The 22,514-nt window shown below is 42.1% G+C and overlaps 2 protein-coding genes across 5 annotated transcripts in view; both read right to left on the bottom strand.

Moving 5' to 3' along the window:
- LOC307162665 (uncharacterized protein) overlaps nt 1-12,650 on the bottom strand; it is a 50,905-nt gene extending 38,255 nt beyond the window's left edge. For 2 of the 4 annotated variants that reach the window (XM_079878151.1, XM_079878153.1), the window contains exons 1-2: nt 12,591-12,650; nt 11,941-12,003 (exon numbers count right to left, since the gene is read on the bottom strand). In XM_079878151.1, coding sequence (XP_079734277.1) covers nt 11,941-11,951 — 11 coding nt within the window. In that variant the 5' untranslated portion in view covers nt 11,952-12,003; nt 12,591-12,650. The remainder of the gene's footprint in view (nt 1-11,940; nt 12,004-12,590) is intronic. The other 2 variants (XM_079878152.1, XM_079878154.1) reach the window with 1 other exon arrangement.
- The window catches only part of LOC307162669 (fucolectin-1-like), a 380,376-nt gene that overhangs the window by 189,947 nt on the left and 167,915 nt on the right, over nt 1-22,514 (bottom strand). The gene's annotated exons all lie outside the window — the stretch shown is intronic.

The raw sequence follows: 22,514 nt of genomic DNA, 5'->3' as shown, positions 1-22,514 counted from the left end.
TTCCTGTTACTTTATCCTCTACAGTAAAAGACCTGGGTGTTATACTTGACTGCAACCTGTCTTTTGAAAATCATATTTCATATGTTACAAAAACAGCCTTTTTCCACCTTAGAAACATTGCTAAGCTACGTAATATTCTATCTGTTTCTGATGCAGAAAAGTTAGTTCATGCATTCATGACCTCGAGACTAGATTACTGTAATGCTTTATTAGCTGGTTGTCCTGCATCCTCAATAAACAAGCTACAGTTAGTCCAAAATGCCGCCGCTAGAGTTCTTACTAGATCAAGAAAATATGATCATATAACACCGATTTTATCATCACTACATTGGTTACCTATAAAGTTCCGTATTAATTACAAGGTATTGCTACTGACTTATAAAGCCCTAAACGGCTTAGCTCCAGTTTATTTAACGGATCTTCTATCGCCCTATAATCCATCGCGCTCTTTAAGATCACTAAATTCGAGGCTTTTGGTCATACCTAGGATATCCAGATCAACCAAAGGAGGGAGATCATTTTCACATTTAACTCCAAAACTCTGGAATAGCCTTCCTGATACTGTTCGTTGCTCAGTGTTACGGCCCTTAATCTAATTTTGGCTCTTTTAAAAACACACAAAAGACAAGGACTGAACATATCAAAAATCACAGACAATTGGGTAACATTTCTGACGTCAACCACGCCATAAGTTTTAATGAGAGGATAATAAAGCACCTCAAGGGATGGACAAACAATAATCGTAAACCAACAACACAGGTAGGGCAGCTACAAGAAAACAGGAACCCTTAACTACACCTATTGTTCCAGGAGAGATCTTACCTAGCTCCCGAAAATAACTGTAACGGGTGAATCTTCCGGGCAACTGCTTACCTTCGCTGTACTAAATAAATAACAAAAAGTGTACTGAGAAAATAACACCACTACCTGGTTTTTAAAGAAATAAAATAGAATCAAAAACACAATCATAAGGATCGCTCCAGCGTGGCGAGGCGAAGCGAGAGTGAGCTCGCCGCAAGGCAAGAAACCCCCAGCTGGCAATCAAGCGAGGGAGGCGGAGAGAGCGAGAGAGAGAGCCATCAACGCCGTCACGGCTTAAATAGCAGGAACTCTCATGACGTCACTTCACTTCCGCGGTGCAGGGAAAATCCCTTCTCAAAACTCCACCTACAAACTCAAAGAAAATAAATCACACACACTAACGGTTCAATATTACACCCACACGTAACACTCAGACTCGTTCTCCCAGTTTAAAACTAAATTAAAGACGCATCTCTTCAGCCAGGCATTTATATAATATTTTTAATCTTACAGTTAAATCCGGTCTCTAGTTCATAAATGCCAGAGGAGAACTGGCCCCCGACTGAGCCTGGGTTCTCCCAAGGTTTTTTTTTCTCCATCAGGTCACCTGATGGAGTTTTTCGGTTCCTTGCCACTGTTGCCTTTGGCTTGCTCAGTTGGGGATACTTAATTTAATTAATCAATCAACAATACTATTGATCAGCATTACCAAATGTGGATGTTTTACACTAGAAACAAACACTGATGTACTATTTTATTTAATACTGTGAAGCTGCTTTTATACAATCTGTATTGTGAAAAGCGCTATATAAATAAAGTTGACTTGACTTGACTTGACTTAATATGTTTCAGTTGTGTTTGATTACTGGTTATTGAGTTCCTTATTTAAGCCTGAGTGATCCTTGTGTCCTTTGCGAAGTCTTGTCACACTGTAAGTGTAACGGAGGCCAGCTAGTAGTTGCTGTGCGAGTAAACCTCACTCCTCTGATCTCAATAGGCGCTCTAACGATAGACACTAGAGGCTGCAGTATTTAGCCTCCTTGTTAGAGCGCCTGACTCTCATGCCGGAGACCCGGGTTCGAGACCCGCACGGAGTGGGGTGTGAAGGACCCGGTGAAAGGGCTTACATAAGCGTACATCTCTGAGCATTCCTCCCTGTTTTAGTATTCTGTGTTTCCCTGGACTCTTGCCTGCTTCCTGGACTGTTTATGAACCTGTGCTGCCTGCCTCGACCTAAGCCTGTTATCACCACGAGTTACTGGATTGCCCCTTGTTTAACTGTATGCCAGAGTTTATGTCTGCTTGTGTGTGAGTTGAAATAAAGTGCTGCACATGGATCCGACTGCCTCTGTCCGTACGTTACACTTGAATTGTCCGAACAAAAGTTTAGTTTTATTAGTAAAACCTCCATTGGATGCTATAAAGTGCATAAACATTCAACTCACCTGAATTTCATCAAAAATGTGCTATTAAACATAGATATAAATACTAATACGAACCAGCAGTCTGAAGATGGTCTAGTAGTTGAATAAAATTGTGCTCAGAAATGATGCTCTATTTATTGTTGAATTAAGGCCCTCCCAACCAAATAAGTCTTATCTGATATCTGTAAAATAAACATCAACTGGGCCATTACTGTCAGGGTTATGTTTGTTTTTGATCTGTTTCCCTGTTCTGGGGTGTGTTTTCCATACGTCGCTAACTCAGTTAGCTGGATTTGATTGTTGGCGAAATGGCATGATCTTGGATTGTTTGGTCTTTGACTCATCCTGGACTTGCTGTCATAGCAACATGTGCGTAAGCTTAAACCTGCTCGCGAGCAGCTCATTTCATGTCAACAAGATTAGATTGCGGCTTTATAAGCGGAGCTGATGCGGGAAGTCCTTTAGCGCAGTGGTTCTCAATCCTGGTCCTGGGGACCCACAGCTCTGCACAGTTTGTATGTCTCCCTCATTTAACACACCTGATTCAGATCATCATCTCGTTAGGAAAGAGCTCTATGAACTGAACTGGGTGTGTCAGATAAAGGAGACATATAAAATGTGCAGAGCTGTGGGTCCCCAGGACCAGGATTGAGAATCACTGCTTTAGCGCAGCACGATAGGAGGCTACTTTTTGATAGATATTGTTTTCACACTCGTGAGGGTCTCATTTACATAATTAAATGTTCGACTCGTCGGGCTTTAACAACGGCAACAACCTGTGTGCATTGCTCTGCATTTTTTTTGCAAGTGCCACTTTCCTTTACACTATTAGAGAGAACTTGGTGAAAAGTGCTGTCTGTCGTGCATTTGCAAAGTTTACCTGGTGCTCAAGCTGTTTTTAGGGGTGTGGGGGGGGGGTTGGGGGGTAAAAAAAACTTTATTAAATTTTAGTAAAAGACAAGACAAATATGCTTAGTTCCTTCAGTTTTATTTCAATTATTCTTTGTAAAGAAAAGCCAGTGATTAAGTCATATTTTGCCTGCAATAAGAGATATTATGCAAGGTCAGCAATAGTACTCTGTGTGAAATAATGTATTAGGCACTAACTCTTAAGTTCCTTATGAAGCAACTCTATCTCTAGTGCCAGTTTTTATTTTATTTTACAGTGTACTAAGAGAATTTAAAACTCATTTACCAGTAATGAAGGAGTTGATGCTACTGGTCCCTGGCTGTAGGTCTAAGGAAGAGCTGTCCCCAGGGATGCTCTTCACAATAGGTCAATTCAAATTCAATCCAAAGGCCAGCTCTTCCGTAGGGGTGTGACGTGGGTTTGCAGGACCACCAGCTGTTTGTTTTTTTGTTCAGCCTTTTTCTTGGTTGTTGTTATAAACAACTGCCTTTTTTGTTATAAAATAACTGTTTTTTAAAAGAGACTAAGAACAGTAGTAAAGGTAATCATTTTGTAGAATATTCTTGTATTTCACTTATACTTGTTCCCATGTTCTAGTAGGTGGTGGTTCTGATATTAAAAATGAACAAAGTAATTATGAAATTATTAAAATACTCCATCCCCAGACGGTCCAGCTGATCTGGGACCACTTTGGGGCCGCACAGATAGATCTGTTTGTCTCTCCGGATTCTCCCCTCGGTCAGGGACGCGCTGGCACACAGCAGGTCTCGAGGCCTCCGCAAGTATGCGTTTCCCCCAGTGAGCCTTCTTGCACAGACACAGTGCAAAGTCAGGGAGGAAGAGGAGCAGGTCTTGCTAGTTACCCCTTATTGGCCCAACCGGACCTGGTTCCCCGAACTTACGCTCCTCTCGACTGCCCCTCCCTGGCCCATTCCTCTGAGAGAGGACCTTCTCTCTCAGGGAAGGGGCACCGTATGGCACCCGCGTTCAGACCTCTGGAAACTCCATGTCTGGTCCCTGGATGGGACGCGGAGGTTCTAGGTGATCTACCACAGTCAGTCGTAGACACCATAACTTCCACGAGAGCACCCTCTACGAGGCATGCTTATGCCTTGAAGTGGAACCTATTCGTTGAATGGTGTTCTTCTCACCGAGAAGACCCCCGAAGTTGCTCGATCGGCGCCGTGCTTTCTTTCCTGCAAGATGGGTTGGAGCGAGGGCTGTCTCCCTCCACCCTGTATGTTGCCTCAATTGCAGCACATCCTGATGCAGTGGATGGGAGATCCGTGGGAAAGCACAACCTGATCGTCAGGTTCCTGAGGGGGGCGAGGATACTGAATCCGCCTCGCAACCCCACTATACCCTCTTGGGACTTACCTCTGGTGCTATCCGCACTGCAGAGACCTCCCTTTGAGCCACTACAGGCAGCTGAGTTAAAAGTCCTGTCTTTAAAAACAGTTCTCCTGCTCGCTTTGGCCTCCATCAAGAGGGTAGGGGACCTGCACGCATTTTCGGTCGACGACTCGTGCCTGGAATTCGGGCCGGCTAACTCTCACGTTTTCCTGAGATCCCGGCTTGGATATGTGCCCAAGGTTCCCACTACTCCCTTCGGGACCAGGTGGTGAACCTGCAAGCGCTGCCCCCGAGGAGGCAGACCCAGTCCTGGCTTTTCTCTGTCCCGTACGTTCCTAGCGGTTATATGTGGACAGAACGCAAAGCCTCAGGACCTCAGATCAGCTCCTCATCTGTTACGGAGGCCAGCAGAAGGGAAAGGCTGTCTCCAAGCAGAGGTTGGCCCACTGGATAGTGGATGCCATCATCTTATGAATGATGCGTATGAATCCCAAGGTGTACCTTGTCCCCGGGACCGCTTCCTGGGCGCTGGTGCAAGGTGCCTCACTTACAGATGTTTGTAGAGCTGCGGGCTGGGCGACACCTAACACATTCGCTAGAGTCTATAGCCTACGTGTCGAGCTGGATGCTTCCCGTGTGCTCTCTTCACACTGAAGCCAGTTAACACCGTAAGCCCCGCTCGATATGTCGGCTTGCTGCAACATTCCACTCCTATGGACTGGATAAGTGTGCCATTCTGCTCCAATTAAGTTCCCCTTCAGCTGAACCCTGTTGAGCTCCTCCGTACCCCCTGCAGCATTGGACATGGCGGAGCATCCAATGCTAGGCTTACCACTCGTATGCACTGGTGGAACTTGTGCTAGACTGGGTCCATATGTTTTGATCCCTATGGCGATCCCATATGTGTATTCTTCCACGGTACGGCTCCCCGAGGTGAGCCCATGTCTTTCCCTTGGCAGAGTCCGCTCTGCCATCACTGTTCGGTTGATCCTCCCCCCTGTTATAGGCTGGAGTCATCCCAGTGACATTCCATATGTTGTAATGCCCAATAATTCGCCCCGTCCATATGTGTATCTCCCACATTTCCCCCTTTCGGGCTGGATGTGGCTTCCGTAGCGTCCCTTCCTCCCATCGATAGGGCACGCTTTCCCAGTGTCTTTCTCCTACTGAGTCTACTGAGCGGGTCTTGCAGAACAGCAGTGACGTCCCTGGCCTAAGCCCTGTCCTATCACCGCCTCAAGATGCGAGACGTTCAGCAGGCTTTTGTCTAGGCACTAGAAGGTGGCAGCTCTAGTGGCGCTTTCCATAGTAGATCCCATTCAGTTGACGCCGACTACGTCGAAAGTGAACGAATGAAAGGGATCGTCTTGGTTGCGTATGCAACCCTCATTCCCTGAAGGAGGGAACAGAGACATAGTCCCTTAGACTCAGAGTTATGCTCGGCTCCTCAGCGAAAAACAAGTGGTGCGTGCATCCGCTTCCGTGTTTATACCCGCGCATGATGGCGGAGCGCATGATGCAACTCGCGTGAAGATCATTCTAACATGCTCAAAGATGACCCCATTCAGTCGACTATGTCTCCTTTCCCTCCTTCAGGCAACGAGGGTTGCATAGGCAACCAAGATGTTATTTTGCCTTTGGTTAAACTGAATCATTGAAGGATCATCATTACTGACTTTATTAATTTTGAGGGATATTTAATATTATTTTTGCGCAAATTAAATTAGTAAATGCACGCTCACATTTAGTCTAGAGCTACAATAACCATCATGTTTAGACACAACGCCTCTGCATTTCGATTTGTCTCAGCATGGGGACAGGAGAGCTGTCAGCCAATACATGGGAAAACGAAGTAACTTGTGTTAATTATTTGAAAAAGTAACTAAGATATTTTGTTGTAAATTTTAAAAGTAATGCATTACTTTACTAGTTACTTAAGTTCTTAATTAAAGTAATCTGATTACATAACTCAGGTTTACTTGTTATGAGTTTCCCCCAACACTGTCCACCACGGAGGGGCTGACGCAAGGAGTACCAGATCCGAAAACCAGGTCCGGCTAAGCCAGTAAGGCGAAACCATCAAGACCTGCTCCTCTTCCACCCTGAACTTGCACAGTGTCTGTGTGAGTAGGCTCACTGGGGGAAATGCATATTTGCGTAGGCCCCGGGGTCCAGCTGTGTGCCAATGCATCCGTGCCAAGAGTCCCCTTGGTCAGGGAATAAAACATCTCAAATCAACTCCAGATATCTGGGGATGGAGTCTCCATTCTTTCTGGAAACACTTCAGGACTTTAGTACAATCTTGCACAGGTGTTAGGTGACGACTAGTCTCAGCCTCAGAAGTCAAACCCACGGACCGTTGGCTGAATGCATATGGAACACTTTTTTTGTAAACACTTCTGGAGTTTCAAAGTCACAATCTGATTGATTGAATTCTAAAGGATGTCCGAGAGACGTGTGTGTCGCGTTCTTTATCGGTCTGTCTGGAAACAAATGTGTGACGCCAAAACAGTTGGGTCAACAGCTGAATTGTCAGCATGCCTAGGTGGGGTAGCGCATGCTTCGTGACCACCCGGCTCCTCAATCAGTGTCTCTGGCCCCTTCTGGTTTATGAGGGGCACATCCATCGGCGTGCTGCTCTGCGCCTGACCGTCCGAGTTCTGTGGTGTATTTGGCTCTGCTGCCCGAAGATCAACTCTGTTTCGGCGGTATAGTGCTCCCTCCACCTCAACCAGGTAGGACCGCGGGGCAACCCTCTGCACGCAGGATCCCCGTCTCCAGATGCCTGTCCGGTCACCAGGTAATGGCTTCATTCGCACCCCTTGGCCTACCGTGAGCACAGGTAGGTCCTTTGCTGAGCGGTCATAGCTTGCTTTGGAGACCTGCCTCCTGTGACGTAGCTTCTCCAACACTCCAGTCACCACACACGGTTCCAACAGCTTGTTGGCCACCGGTAGTGCTGTCTTAAGACGCCTTGACATCAAGCGCTGCACCGGACTGCTGTTCATTCCTTCCGTCGGTGTGTTGCGCCACTGCAGGATTGCTTTCCAGGCATCCTCGCCCTCACGGTGTGCTTTTTTGCATAAGTTCTTTGCTATCTTGACTGCAGCTTCAACTTTGCCATTGGCCTTGGGATAATGTGGTGATGAGGTGATGTGTTCAAACTCCCACTCTGCTGCAAACCGCTTGAACTGATGAGATGAAAACTGAGGGCCGTTGTCAGAGATAACCCGGTCCGGCAGCCCGTGACGAGCGAACTGTGCTTTGCAGCGTTTGATTGTGGCGCTTAGGGGCATTCAGCAGTGGCTTGCTGAAAATGGCGACGAGGTGCTTATGATCTGTCTCTGCAGTGACATTGCTGCGCCCATACAAGTACTGATGAAAGCGTTGGCATGCGAAAACAATGCTGAGGCATTCCTTCTCAATCTGGGCATAATTTTGCTCTGTTGGTGTGAGAGCTTTCGAAGCGAATGCCACAGGTTGTCCCTCCTGCAACAGGACGCAGCCCAGGCCATGCTGGCTAGAGTCACTCTGGATTGTCACTGCCTTTGTCACGTCGTAGTAACGCAGCACAGGTGTTGTAGTCACCAGCTGCTTCACTTCACTGCTGCATCATGTTTTGGAAGCCAGTGCCACACCGCATCCTTGTCCATGAGCCTCCTCAGCGGCTCACAGACCTCTGACAGGCGTGGTAGGAACTTCGCCAGGTACGTCACAAAGCCAACGAACCGCTGCACGGCCTTCACATCCGTCGGGAGTGGCCGCCTTCCATGACCGCCTTCACTTTCTCCGGGTCAGCTTTCAGTCCACTTGCCGATAAAATGTGCCCGTGAAAGTGAACCTCTGGCACTTTAAACTGGAGCTTCTTTATGCTGAGCCTTAGTTTGACCTGCCTACATCTGTCCATGAGGGCCAAAAGCTTGGCATCATGGTCACGCCCAGCCTCTTCGTCAGTATCCCCACAGCCCACGATGAGGATGTCATCTGCTATGGGGTCTACTCCATTGAGTCCCAGCAGGAGCTCGTGCTGCTTTCGTTGGTATACTTCAGGGGCCACTGAAACGCCAAAGGGGAGTTTTAACCAGTGCTTGCACCCCCAGGGTGTCCAAAAGGTGGTCATGTAGCTGCTTGCTTCGTCCAATCTGCACTGGAGAAAGGCGTCCCTTGCGTCCACAAGGGTGAAGACCCTAGCCTTGGGGAGCTTGTAGAGTATGTCTTCAAGAGTTGGCATGATATAGTGTGACCGCAGCAGAGCCTGGTTGAGGTGCTTTGGATCGATGCATATCCGCAACTTGTCTGGTTTCCTGATGATCACCATATTGCTTATCCAGTCTGTCGGCTCCGTGACCGAGGTGATGTGGCCCTCCGCCTCGTATTTCTCAAGCTGAGCTTTCACTGCAGCCCTCATGGTGACCGGTACGTTGCGGGGGGGCACTCTGGACTGGCTGAACCGCTGCATTTAGCTGAAGGTGCACCACCCCTGGAACGGATTCTACTGGCGCGGTGAAGACATCCTGATACCTCTCGATGAGAGCCTCCCTCTTTTCAAAAGCCCAGCCTGGATACTACTGTCCACCGCATTCAGGTCTGCTGGGATGGTGAACTGCATAAGACCAAGGCGCTCACATGTAGACCCAGAAAGCAGGGGCTGCTGACTGGTTTTCGACTATCTCAAACTCTAAGGTGTGTCTGCGATCCCGCACGACACACTCTGTCACAAACATACCCATAGAGGTCATTAGCTGACCAGAGTAGAGCTTGAGCTTGGTGCTGCTTGGCATGAGTTTCTCTCGTGGTGCGATCTGTATCTTGTCTTTCAGGTTCATAACGTCACACGTGGCTCCTGAGTCTAGCTGGCATTTTTGCTTAACACCATTCAGTTGGAGAACGGCAAACCACTTTTTTCCTCTGGCGCCTACGGCCCCAATGCATTCGGTTGAGAAGAGATCATCTCCACTACCATCTGTTTCCTGGGCTAGCACTGGATTTTCCATGGAGTGAATGTGTGCAGATGCCTCTGATCCCCTGGTTTTCATGCAAACGCGAGCAAAATGGTTAGCTGTACCACAGGCTTTGCACACCTTTCCGTAAGCAGGACATTGCTCTCGCCCTCTCCCATGATGCACACCACAGTATCTGCATGCAGAGACACTGTCTGTGGCTGGGGTGCTTTTCTTCAGCTGCCTCCCTGTAGCATGGGGAATTTTTTTTGATGGCTGTCTGAATGCTGCATTAACGCTGTCCGTATGTGGCCTTTCTTGTTCCATGGACCTCAGTGTCATGTCCGTCAGCTCTGCAGCTCTGCATATTTCTATGGCTGTAGTCAGTGTCAGTCCTTTCTCTCTCAACAGCCGTCTACGCGTGGCTTCATTAGTAATGCCAAGTACTACTTTGTCTCTTATCAACTCATCCCTGAGAGCCCCATAATCACAGGTCGCCGCCTTTTCCCTCAAGCGGGTAAGAAAATTGTCAATGGACTCACCATCCTCCTGTTTGCAGCAGCCGAAAACATATCGCTCATATATTACATTCTTGGCCGGTTTGAAGTACTCCTCTAATTTATCCAGAATGTTCATCACATCTCCGCGTTCCGCTTCCGTCAACTGCAGGTTGTGTTTGTACACATGTCGACATTCTGGCCACATTAGCGTCCTCAAAGTGGCAGCTTGGACTGCTGAAGATGCGGCTACCAAGTCCACCGCCAAACTGTAATCTTCAAATTCAGCCCTGAAAATGTCCCAGTTTGCGCTCCAGTCTCCGCTGAGCTTCATTGGACCGGGAGGGGGAATCATCTGGTTGAATGCCATCTTGTAAACCAATCGTCGTCAGTGAGCCACGGAGCTAAAGCTAGGTAGTTAGCTGGTAGCGCTAGCCAGTAATACTGTATTAAACTAGTGAAAACAAAAGAACAAAATATGCATAGTCACTCACTCCGTAATTGTGCTGATACACTGTCCATTGGCTGTCATTTTCTCGCTTTAATTAATAGATAAGCCACTTCTGACACCATGTAGTATGAACGAGGACACAGGAGTGCTGGTGTACTTGACTATTCATGTTGTGAACAAGCGCCCGGCACACGGGCCAATATAAACATGTAGTACTGACCATGAACACTAGATGGAGTATACATCCTGTAACAGCTGGGGATGTTACTTTTTGCATCCTGGTTGCCTGTTCCTAGTGGAGTCGTGTGGTTCGGGGCATTTATTCTGCTCATTGTTAGATCAGGCATGTGAATGAGTGGAATATGGAATGTGATTTTATAATATTAGTGTGTAATTTAAAGCTTGTGTCCTGCAGTCACTACACAATTTGAGTGCAGCGAGAACCTGTACAGTCGTGTTAGAATCATTGTGAACGCAGTGAGTATGATCTCTTTTCTGGTGGATCGTTTCATGTTTATAAAAAAAAAGTAAATTTCACCGCTGTGTGCGTGCAGGTCGGAAGGAACGTGCATAACAGGCTTGCTTCCAGCTCTGAGCGGTGTAAGCTTCTCTTTAATGGCAAGACGCACTGCCCCGGTTTACGCTGCTGTTTTGTTTCCATTTTGAATGTTTTATTTTCATTAATGTTCTTGTTTTGTGGTATTTTCTTGTATTAGTAGTTGTTATAATCTGTGTGATTTTGAGTTTCTTTCTTTGTTTATATAATTTGGATTTTGTAGACGAAGTGCTTCCATTGAGGAAGTCTACTGAAGAACAAGCAACTGTTGATTTATAAAGTTCTTTTCTTTCTGATATTTGTAATTAATGTAAGCGCTTGGGTCTCCTGTGGTCAATGGTAAAAAGGGTACTTTGCCCACTTCTCTTTTTGGGGTGTAGTGTTTAACACTTGAGTGTGAGTTTCTCATTCCCTTTCTAGTGTGCAACACCAGTGTGAGTGGTTGGTTGTAGTGAGTGATTACTGTTTGAGGCGGGGCAGGTTTCTCTTTCCCTGTTAGTGTCTTTTGACGACCCAAGTGCTGCCCGTAGTGTTTAAATATTTATTTTTTCTTTATTTTAAGTACCTTTTTCTTGTATGTGTCGGTAATGTAAAAGGTAAATGTATTGAAGGTACTTATTAGTGACTGTCACGTGCATTATGTTTAAATAAAATAAAAATTGTTTTAATTGGCAGAATTGTCTCAGTCCTCTCTGGAAGGAACGAACCTGGGGTTTAGATTTGAGTACTAGTATATCCTGGGGTGAAAGTCCCTAGGTGGCGTAGTTGGCTACAGTTAAGACTTTGAGTATCTTCACGTGAGCTTTTGCTTACACCAGTTATCATCTTGCTCTCCGCCTCACCATCGTGCCACATTGTATTTCTCTGAGTGCAACAAGACACTTCTAGACTTCTATATATTATATCTTTATACACTGACTTGAATTGTCAAAACAAAAGTTTAGTTTTATTAGTAAAACCTCCATTGCATATCATGCTCTATAGAAAGTGCATAAACATTCAACTCACCTGAATTTCATCAATGTATCAACCTCAGTCACAGAAGACCTTCACAATTCAGCAATTGATCTGCTTTTAAACAAAATACATTTTTATATAATAGGCTTCATAAATGGAATTAATAATATTTTTATAAACAATTACTATATTTATTATTTATCCAATATATTATTCATATGAGGAATATTATGACCAATCATACAAATAATAACATATTCAATTTCACATTTATATCACACAAACACACCAAAAAGAGACATACATCAAATTAAAGCTTTCTTAAGAGTATCACTGTGTTATTTCACTGATCTAACACATTACAGTAACATAATTATCAAAAGAATCACGAAGATGGAAATGACTCCTACGTCACACTCCTGCTCTGATCACTACTAGCCTCAAACGCTACTCCAGCCCTGATCACTGCTAGCCTCAAACGCTACTCCAGCCCTGATCACTAATAGCCTCAAACGCTACTCCAGCTCTGATCACTACTAGCCTCAAACGCTACTCCAGCTCTGATCACTAATAGCCTCAAACGCTACTCCAGCTCTTTCTTCAGGGTTTTTTCCTTCAAAACGAGACCCTTTTCACTGGTCTGTGTCTACGTCTCAGATGTGCAGATCAAAACATGCGATGGAGCCAAAAACCTTTGTTACCCGTAGTTGGTGATGAGCGATTTCGAAACACTGATTCTTCAGATTCTTCAAATCTTCGGTTTCGAATCATGGGTTCAGAGCGTTTATAAAACTGCCAAAGTCACGTGATTTCAGTAATCTAGGCTTCGTTACATCATAACTGTTTCGAAATGTTTCAAATGTCAGTTTCTCAATATCAAACTAGTTCGGTCTTGACTCTGCCTCTAATATAATACATACTAAATATAATATTAACACATAAAACACAATCTTGTCTCTCTTTGTTAAATGTCCGTTTTAATGATCAATAATAGCCATTATAAAAGTATAAGTAAAAGGTATCAGAAGCTATACAATAAGAAATAAGAATAATAATTTGTTACATTTATATTGCCCTTTTCTGGGTACTCAAAGCGCTTCACATATGGAAGAGGGAATCTCCTCAACCACCACCAATGTGCAGCATCCACCTGGACACCAGAACACACACACACACACACACACACACACACACACACACACCAGCTTACTGGTGGAGAGGAGACAGTGAATGAAGCCAATTAGTTTATGGGGATGATTAGGAGGCCATAATGGATCAATCATATGCATCTATTCATGGATAGATTAACTTTTATCATGGATAGATGCACTTATGATGAATAGATGCACTTTTATGATGGATAGATGCACTTTTATGATGGATAGATGCACTTTTATCATGGATAGATGCACTTTTATGATGGAAAGATGTACTTTTATCATGGATAGATGCACTTTTCTCATGGATAGATGCACTTTTATGATGATAGATGCATTTTTATGATAGATATATGCACTTTTATCATGGATAGATGCACTTTTATGATGGATAGATGCACTTTTATCATGGATAGATGCACTTTTATGATGATAGATGCACTTTTATCATGGATAGATGCACTTTTATCATGGATAGATGCACATTTATGATAGATGCACTTTTATGATAGATAGATGCACTTTTATCATGGATAGATGCACTTTTATCATGGATAGATGCACTTTTATCATGGAAAGATGCACTTTTATGATGAATAGATGCACTTTTATGATGGATAGATGCACTTCTATGATGGATAGATGCACTTTTATCATGGATAGATGCACTTAAAGGTGAACTAAGTAACTTTTTTACCTTAACTGAACAGCTTCGGAGTCATTGGAATGGTTATATTACTTATTTCGGGTTGAATGGTGGTCGTTTCGCACCCCCCTGGTGCCCGTGAGCGGAAAATACGCACTTGCAACTTTGAGCCGGCGGGACGCCGGCCGCCGCGTCAGGAAGTCTCGCGTGATATCAGGTCTCGCGATGTAAACAATTGCTTTACGGCCAAAAGAAATCTGCTAAAATGCTGTCATTATTGCGCTCCCTCACGCTGTTTGAACCCGAATGAAGAAGACGTTTTAAAGAATGTCCCATCTGCTTTGATGTCGTTGATCTACTAGCCTCTGGTGTCCGAGAATCGCCTACGAGTTTTTACAACAGTGTTGTCAAATATCTATTCCGAAGCTGTGGGGGGAGCTCTAGAGAGAAACCTGCGAGCAAAAAGCGAGAATACAGCGAAGAAATCCCGAAGTTACTGAGCCCCGCTTTAAGATGAATAGATGCACTTTTATCATGGATAGATGCACTTTTATGATGATAGATGCACTTTTATGATAGATAGATGCACTTATGAGGAATAGATGCACTTTTATGATGGATAGATGCACTTTGATGGACTTCAAAAAATATACAGCCATTCACTACCATTATAAAGCTCGGAAGAGCCAGGACATTTTTTAATATAACTATTAAAATAACTATTTTTTAATATATTCGTCTGAAAGAAGAATGTCATATACACCAAGGATGATTTGAGGTTGAGTAAATCATGGGCTAATTTTCATTTTTGGGTAAACTATCCCTTTAATTCATGAACATATCCTACATATAAATGCAATGTAATGCATTAATGTGTTTGTTATTATTCTGCAACAGAAACTTATTATTATCATCATAAATATATCTATAATTCATTTTCAATCTGTACAAAACCACTTTAAACTTTAAATTTTTGTGTTGGCTGTTTCTACATTTAAAGTTTTTATACAGTATGTCGTACTAGATGACACATTAATGTGTTCTTCCATTTTAAATTCCCTGGGCGAAGAGCAACAACCAAAAACATTGTAACAAATGTAATAAATGTAACAAACAAGCTTGAGATTAACATGGATGACATGCTTGTAGACAGTATTTTAAAGAAACAAAACAAAGAAGAGAAAAGAAGAAAGAAGCCAAGAAAAGGAGAAGACAGAAGAAGGGAAGGTCCTCGTCAGGAATCAACCATCTCCAAAGCAAGAGAGATGATGCGAATAATTAGACAACAAGAGCGATTGAATAAATGATTATTGAGACTTATAAAACAGTCAATTGGGGAAAAACATATTGAGGAAAGTTGTTGGAAATATAAAGTGTACAAATTGGCAGAGGGTGTAACACTTCAGTTGAAGTTTGACAACGCCTGTTGAGTGTGTTTCTGCTAAATCATGAAGTAAGTGTGATGTGTAACTCAGATAGGTATGAATAGGAATAGGGCAACATCTTTTACATATATCCTGTTGCTTAAGAGAGATAAAGCTGGCAAAACTGCCGTTTTTGCATGTCAGTCAAGGTGCATATTGAGCAAACGAGACACGTATAACTCCTGCTTTGCTATGATGTACTGAAGTGTGAAGGTAAAAACTGTTGATGTAGCATTCCCGGCTGAACAGATGCAATTTACTCTCAGGAACTGATGTTTATAAAGGATCTCATTTCCAAAATCACCGTAAGAGCTGAATAAAAGCAAACAAACAAATAAACATTAGACATCTGACTGCAAATTGAATATAAATGTCCATAACAAATGTATAAACTAATGAATAGGCCTACACATTTGCAATCTAATTGGCTACACCATGTGACAATAAATCAAGTGTTTAGTATGCAGGTTAATGTAATAACCTTGCCTTACTTTACTGTAGTAAACCTGAATAATATGAATTACTTTTGGTACAGCTGACGATCTCAGATTAGAGAGAATAACATAAAATATATAAAATGACCAAATAAAGACAGTAAACAATCTATCAGAAGTGCAAATCAAGAGAAACTAAGCAATAATACACTGTGTTCTGCATGTGACAGTAACAATGAATCACACACACTCTCTACATAACATCATAAGCAAATGAAATGGTCATCACTAGCCATCACATACTATGGTTATTCCATTACCCTTCAAATGCGCAAATCGAAATTGTGAATTGAAAATACGGCCAATGGAAACACGTCAATTTCGCAAAAAACTCTCATATATCGCAAAAAAGTTTTTACGCTCGCATGAGGTGTTTTACAGGCAATTCGTAAAAAGGAATATTTCGCAAAACTGCAATGGATATGTTTTTTTCGCATGGAGGTTCACAGGTAATTACGTAATTGGGAATATAAGATTCCAAGCAACAGAGAAATGCCATCATTTATCAAGACTTGGTAGCAGACGTAAAGGACAAGGGCTTTGACAAGCCGTGCCAAATCTTACAGTCCAAATGGAAAACTCTAAAACAAAAATATCTTTCAGAGAAGAGAAATCTTTGCAAAAGAGGTGCTGGTGGGAAAGGGAAAGTAAAATTCAAGTATTTCGACTTAATGGACTAAATACTTGGCCAGAGACCTATTGTGACGTCGATGAACACAGTTCTAGGTAAGCATAGGTGAGGCAAACATTCTTTTCTTTCTTTTTTTGGCATGAACTGATATAATATCAATTAGCCTGGTGTATTTTAGTTTTAATGGCTGTTATCCTCGGCTTTGTTTACGTAAAACTTTGATTGTTCCAATCATAATTCTTAAGCTAAAAAGGTTATTGCTTATAATGTCAATTTATGCATTTTAAGCTATACATGCGTTCGATGATATACTCTTGTAAATAATATAGGTTCTTAGTTCTTACATGTAAACAAATTAACATTAGATGACGAGAATGAAGATTCAGAGATGGTTGCCTGTTCCATGGATCCATCGTCGGATTTATCAGGTAAGTCACCACATTTTTCAGTCATGTACACACACACACACACACACACACACACACGCATATGTGTAGGCCTATGTATCTAAAATACTTAAAACACATATCCAATCTTTTGTATAAAAATTGTATATGTTTTCATTGTTTCATTTTTCATACATTAGGTTTTTATGGCTCATATATGCAATACAAATTGAGCGTCAGCGTCAGTTCTGGCAGGCCAGGTAGTCAAGACGCTGCTAATGATATTTGCTAACAACACTGTCCCGTCAGCTGATCTGCTCCAGCTGAGCTGCATTAGCTGGTTAGCTCCCCTCCCATCCCGACGTTCGGGCTATTCTTGACGCCCAGAAAACCATGAGCTCAAGTCTCTGATTTGTTTCGCTAATAAACACATTTGATCATTATTTTGCTCGCGCTCTGCTCAGTATAACGCCCCTGGATTATCCGTATATTCGTAGATTACTAAGCATATAAATTGTTAAATCATCCTCTGTATCTCAGAGGATTGCCAGGTGTGGTTTTGTTTGGGGGGATGTTTTTAGCTCTCACAGTCCTAAACTGTGTGAACGCTCCCTAATGCTGCTGCTGCTGTCCTCTGACTCTCTATTTCATGGTGCTCATGAAAGGTCAGAGGACTCCCTGAACAGAGCCATACTGCCAAATTTCAATTCAGGAACATCAACTTGTTTGCAATCTATTCAATAAAAATTCTTAAATTATTTTTATTGTCTGTGTGTTCTTGACTTAATGGACCTGACAGAACTGATTGAAAGACAAATAAACCTTTCATATTTAACATTTCCTTTTTAACATGAGAAAAATTAAGAATGACTCATTTTCTATATTAAAAAAGAACTATCAATCAGAAGGGAACAGACAAAGAAGATGATCATGTTCATATTTCATAGTCTGAAGATAATAGATAATTTATAAGCGGTAGAAATTTGAGTATAAAATGATACATTAGGCTAATACATACATCCATTACATACACAACTCATAAGAAATATGCCTTTCTGTTCAAATCACTCTCTCTCACACACACACACACAATAGAAAAATGTGTTTCCTTTTCCATTGTTCCCTATAGTTATGTTTAATGGCAAGTTACGGTTGATTTTTATTTATTCATTTTTATTTATTTATTTACTGTTTGTGTATTCTGAGTGTTGTAAACAGGCTTACAGCAAACCGCAAGTTTATAGATGCTATGTACAAAAACATACTATTTGGTCATTGTTCTTATGTTCATTTTAATGGCAAGTGTACAAGTCATTTAAAGCCATGCCATGTTCTGGTAAGATACAGAAATGTAACATCTGTACTGTTTTTTGTTTTTCATTTGGCACAGTGGCAAATGACTTAAGGCCATTTATTGTTATAATTCAAAATAACTGACAATTCGTAAACTTTGTGTTCTAGAACTTTTAAATAAAGGAGTTATTTGAAAGAACATAAATCTCTTACTGTACTCTTACTGTAAACAGGTGTTTAAATCATGTTTTTACACAGGTGGGTAACCTAATGTTGCCTGAGCAGGTGATTCACCAGAGCCTGCTTGATTTCAAGAGCCGGAGCATCAGGTTCACCCCGGGTGTGTTGCTGAGGCTGTTGAGGAGCTGGATGTACCTGTAATGCTGCAGGTGGTAGCTGCTGTTTTTCCCCTTCACATGTGGAGAACGCAGCATGCAGCTATACTGTAGGACAGACGATAGTATCGTGTATCGACGATAGACAGAGATATCGCCGATGGCAGATGCCTTTGACGATATCAATACGATAATTGGCTCGTTTTCCCATTAATGTATTAAATCATTATTATTATTATTATTATTATGAAGCTAGTATAGTTATTAAATTAATTAGGAACTACAATTATATTTGCCTTGCCTAAATTCATAACGACATCACCACATAACCACACTTGCGACATCACCGACGCACGCGAGGACTCCTCAAAGAAAATGTTTTTAAAACAGACTAAAAAAACTACATCCCACAACGAAATTTAATTGCAAGGTGATCCATTCACAAATTGTCAAGAGTGCTTGTTTTAAAGGTCCCATGACATGCTACTTTTTGTAGGCTTTAATATAGGCCTTAGTGGTCCCTAGTACTGTATCTGAAATCTCTTTCCAAAAATCCAGCCTCGGTGCAGAATTACAGTATAGCCACTACAAGCCAGTCCCAGAATGAGCTTCCTTCAGACGGGCCGTTTCGGTGTCTGTAGCTTTAAATACTAATGAGGAGGAGAAAGGCGGCGCAAGGTGGAGGGTGGGTGTGGCCTTAACCATCCTGCACAAAGGTACCGTGGCGTGCATGTTTACGTTGGATATAGCAATGGCACGAAGACACGCAGTCTTTCAAGCATTTCAGTTTGACCCAGAGTCTGATCCGGATGGAGAAGCAACGGATAAAGAAGTTGCAACTCAGCGGCTCCAGCAGGACGTTTCCGAATGGTTAGTTTAAAATATTATGTCTGGATACGGTACTTTATTCGGATGGTTTACAGTTATTATCATGTAGCTAACGCTAACCTACTGTTGCCTTTTCATGAGAGATCTGTAACGTCTGTATTTATCTTATTACAATTACATCAAGCTCTGCGATCTTGAAATGCGGATATCGCGCGCGCCATATAACACAACAGGAAAACGGTTATCCAAATAACAAAGAAGTGTACAACACTCGCGTTACAGTGTGTGTATTCACACACATAAACTGCATAGCTGCATAGCTAATGTTATAGCCACATTCTGCGTGTAACAATCTAGGTAACCATAAACAGTAAAGCAACACACTTATATCATTAGTTGACTTACTTGTCCGAGGTGTGTAGCTGAGCCAAAGAGAGTGATCCAGACTTTAGTTTCAGACGTTCAGCAAGCCCAGCTCTGTATTGACCCTTCGGTGTTCATTTGTACATCCAATTATTGAGCAATTATTATGCTTCGCTCGCTCAAAAGCCATGATATCTCTCGTGGACAAACTAAAATCGCGCGCGCACTTTCCTATTTCCTAGCGCATTTTCTCATGGGCGGAAAATATTCTCTGGGCGGGCAAAGCAGAGACAGGGGAGGTAACATTTCCTCCTTATGACGTCATAAAGAGGAGATTCAAGATCAGCGCGTATGAGCCTCCATTTTCTCAAAGGCAGAGAAAGATAGCAAAAGCTCGATTTACACCGACTGAAATTTCTAGAAACTTGGGGACCATATACAGGCTAGGGGAACTCATATTAATGTTAAAAAACCTCAGAAAGTGAAAATTTCATGTCATGGGACCTTTAACAGACGCATCATTCTTATACAGAGCCAAGATGAAGACGCGGCATCGTTGTTCGTCAGTATTTTGTTTCCATAACATTAACAAAATATTTAATGACACTAATAACACTAAAAACAATACAATTACAAAATATTAATTATAATAATATCAATAAAATTATATAGGCCGCCTAGGCCTAATAAAAGTCTTTAGTTCACGAAGCATATCTGTGAAACTCTGCCATCTGTGAAAATCACAAGCAACTTCAAACTTGTTTAACAAGAAATATTCTTCAAATTTTTTCACTGTCAATAATGTAAGTCCACAAGAGAAATATTAAGCCTGTAAATTGATAGTTGCTGTACCGTTATATCCACCGTCGTCTCTGAGAGAACGCGCCGTTAATGCAGTGAAAGCTCAGTCCGTTTCTGCTTTCATTTTCAGGGAATGAGCGCGTTTACATGCACGTTATTAACTCGATTATGCTGAATAAACTGACAATGCATGTGGTCATGTAAACGCATTAACCCGTTTTCCTTTATCAGAGTCAAGTCATAGGTTTAAGTATAACCGATCGACTTTTAGATTTTTGCCTCTGATTTCTCCCGGCATTTAAAACCCGCGTTATTTGGGCTTATTGAAGTGCGGTGCGCATAAGTGAAGTGCATCCAGACAGAGAGAGAGCACTGGTAGGAGGACATATATATCGCAGACTCCAACACTTTTTTTTGACCCAAGAAATTAAAACGTGTTCTCATCTCGTGCAGAAGCAGCCTATAGGCAAAATGCTGCATCTGTAACGGCATGAGAGGATAATGTGTGTCCGTAAATTTCCCGCTGACATGTTGAAATACTCTGAGTCAGATACAAGAATGATTAGGATCTTTTTTTACCTCACTATAGAGAGCCTAAGTCCCTCCCCTTCCGGTCGACCACCATGGGACCTTATTTCGGAAAAATATTGTATGGTAGTCAATGGCGAGAGACAACAAATATTTTGATCTCGTTTGAATTGTGCCCTGATTTACACATATGATGTTTGTCAATTTAAAAGATACATTTTAAAGTCAAGAAAGTCGCAGCTTGATGTAAACCTGCTGAGGTATAAGACTGTGAAAATACGTAATTACAAAGACTACAAACCCCGAAGGCGCACATGCGACGTCATACCTTTTCTCTCAATGAATGAAGCTAACTTTACTGAAGCTAACGTCTGTCATTTTTTCTATAGTCTTACATTATAATCGTAACGTTATGCCGTCATGCCCAAGTGTTTTGAGCCAGAATACACACATACGAGCAACGGATCTTGTGACGTACATAGTGCGAGACGAGAGATGTAGTTCATTGAGCGATTTTCACATAAAACTAAACGTTACTCTTCTGTTTTATGACAAACTGCGACTTTCTTGACTTTCATAATTACCTTTTAAATTGACAAACATCATATGTGTAGTTCAGGGCACAGTTCAGACGGAATAAAAAGATAAGTTATCTCTCGCCATTGACTTCCATACATATTTTTTCCGAAATAAGGTCCCATGAGCCGGAAGCGGAGGGGCGGGACTTAGGCTCTCTATACCGGGAAATAACCTGATTTAGCCTATTAATAAACACTCCACCTTTGCTAGCAAAATAGAAAACAATTCTCATATTTAAAGCGAAGTAATAAAACAAGCAAATTGATGAGTAAATAAGCAAGTTAATAATCAAATAAGTAAGCCCCGCCCCCTCACGATAATATCGTGTATCGCCGATCTCACAGGCTGACGATAAGACGATATGAAAATGGAGCATATCGCCCAAGCCTAAATCACTACAAGACTTCAAAACCCACATTAAAACACATCTTTTTGTCACTTGTTTCCCTGACCCCTGAATGTTCTGATTCTATATGTACTATACCTCTATACAGATCTGGCCTTTAAAAACGCGCGTTTTCTCCCGCGGCATTCGGCAATTCGTCTCGTAGAGTCTCGCAGAATTCTGCAAGTGCTTTCGGGGGGCGCTACTTACAAATTCCCTCAATGTGTTTCGCTTCACAGAATATCCACCAGGTGGCGCATAAAAAACAACTTTACGTTAGATTTTTTCTTTTACTTCATTACGTCACGATTGTGAGAAAACATCCACAATAAAATATAAATTATAAATAGTAATAGACACAAATATTTACAGTAGGCTACTGTATTATACAGACATTTGAAAATATTTGTAAATGCAAAAGGTTCATTAAGACAAGAAGGGGTATTGGACAACGTTTACGAATTTTTATATGCTTTGTCATTGCTGTGGTTTCCAGGAGATGAGTGCATGCAGAATATTTAACATTGCTTTTATTAAAACAGCAAAGTGACGTTCTTGCCAGTAGCGCATAACTTTTTTGTACAACTATTAAGATGATTGTGCATGCAATGCGCATTTATATAAGTGCAACAGAGAATTTAGTGTGAGCATAAAACACGTGACTCTGCCTGTAAAAACCCAGCAGTATTTTTTATATATATACACAAAATCATCCTAACATAATGCAATTAAATAATGCGACTTACCCAGATTCTTAATTCGTGAAAATATTTCT

This window comes from Squalius cephalus (assembly GCF_949319135.1).
Source record: "Squalius cephalus genome assembly, chromosome: 8".
Classification (NCBI taxonomy): domain Eukaryota; kingdom Metazoa; phylum Chordata; class Actinopteri; order Cypriniformes; family Leuciscidae; genus Squalius; species Squalius cephalus.
The sequence above is the reverse complement of the archived record's forward strand: the minus strand, read 5'-3'. Positions and strand labels throughout refer to the sequence as shown.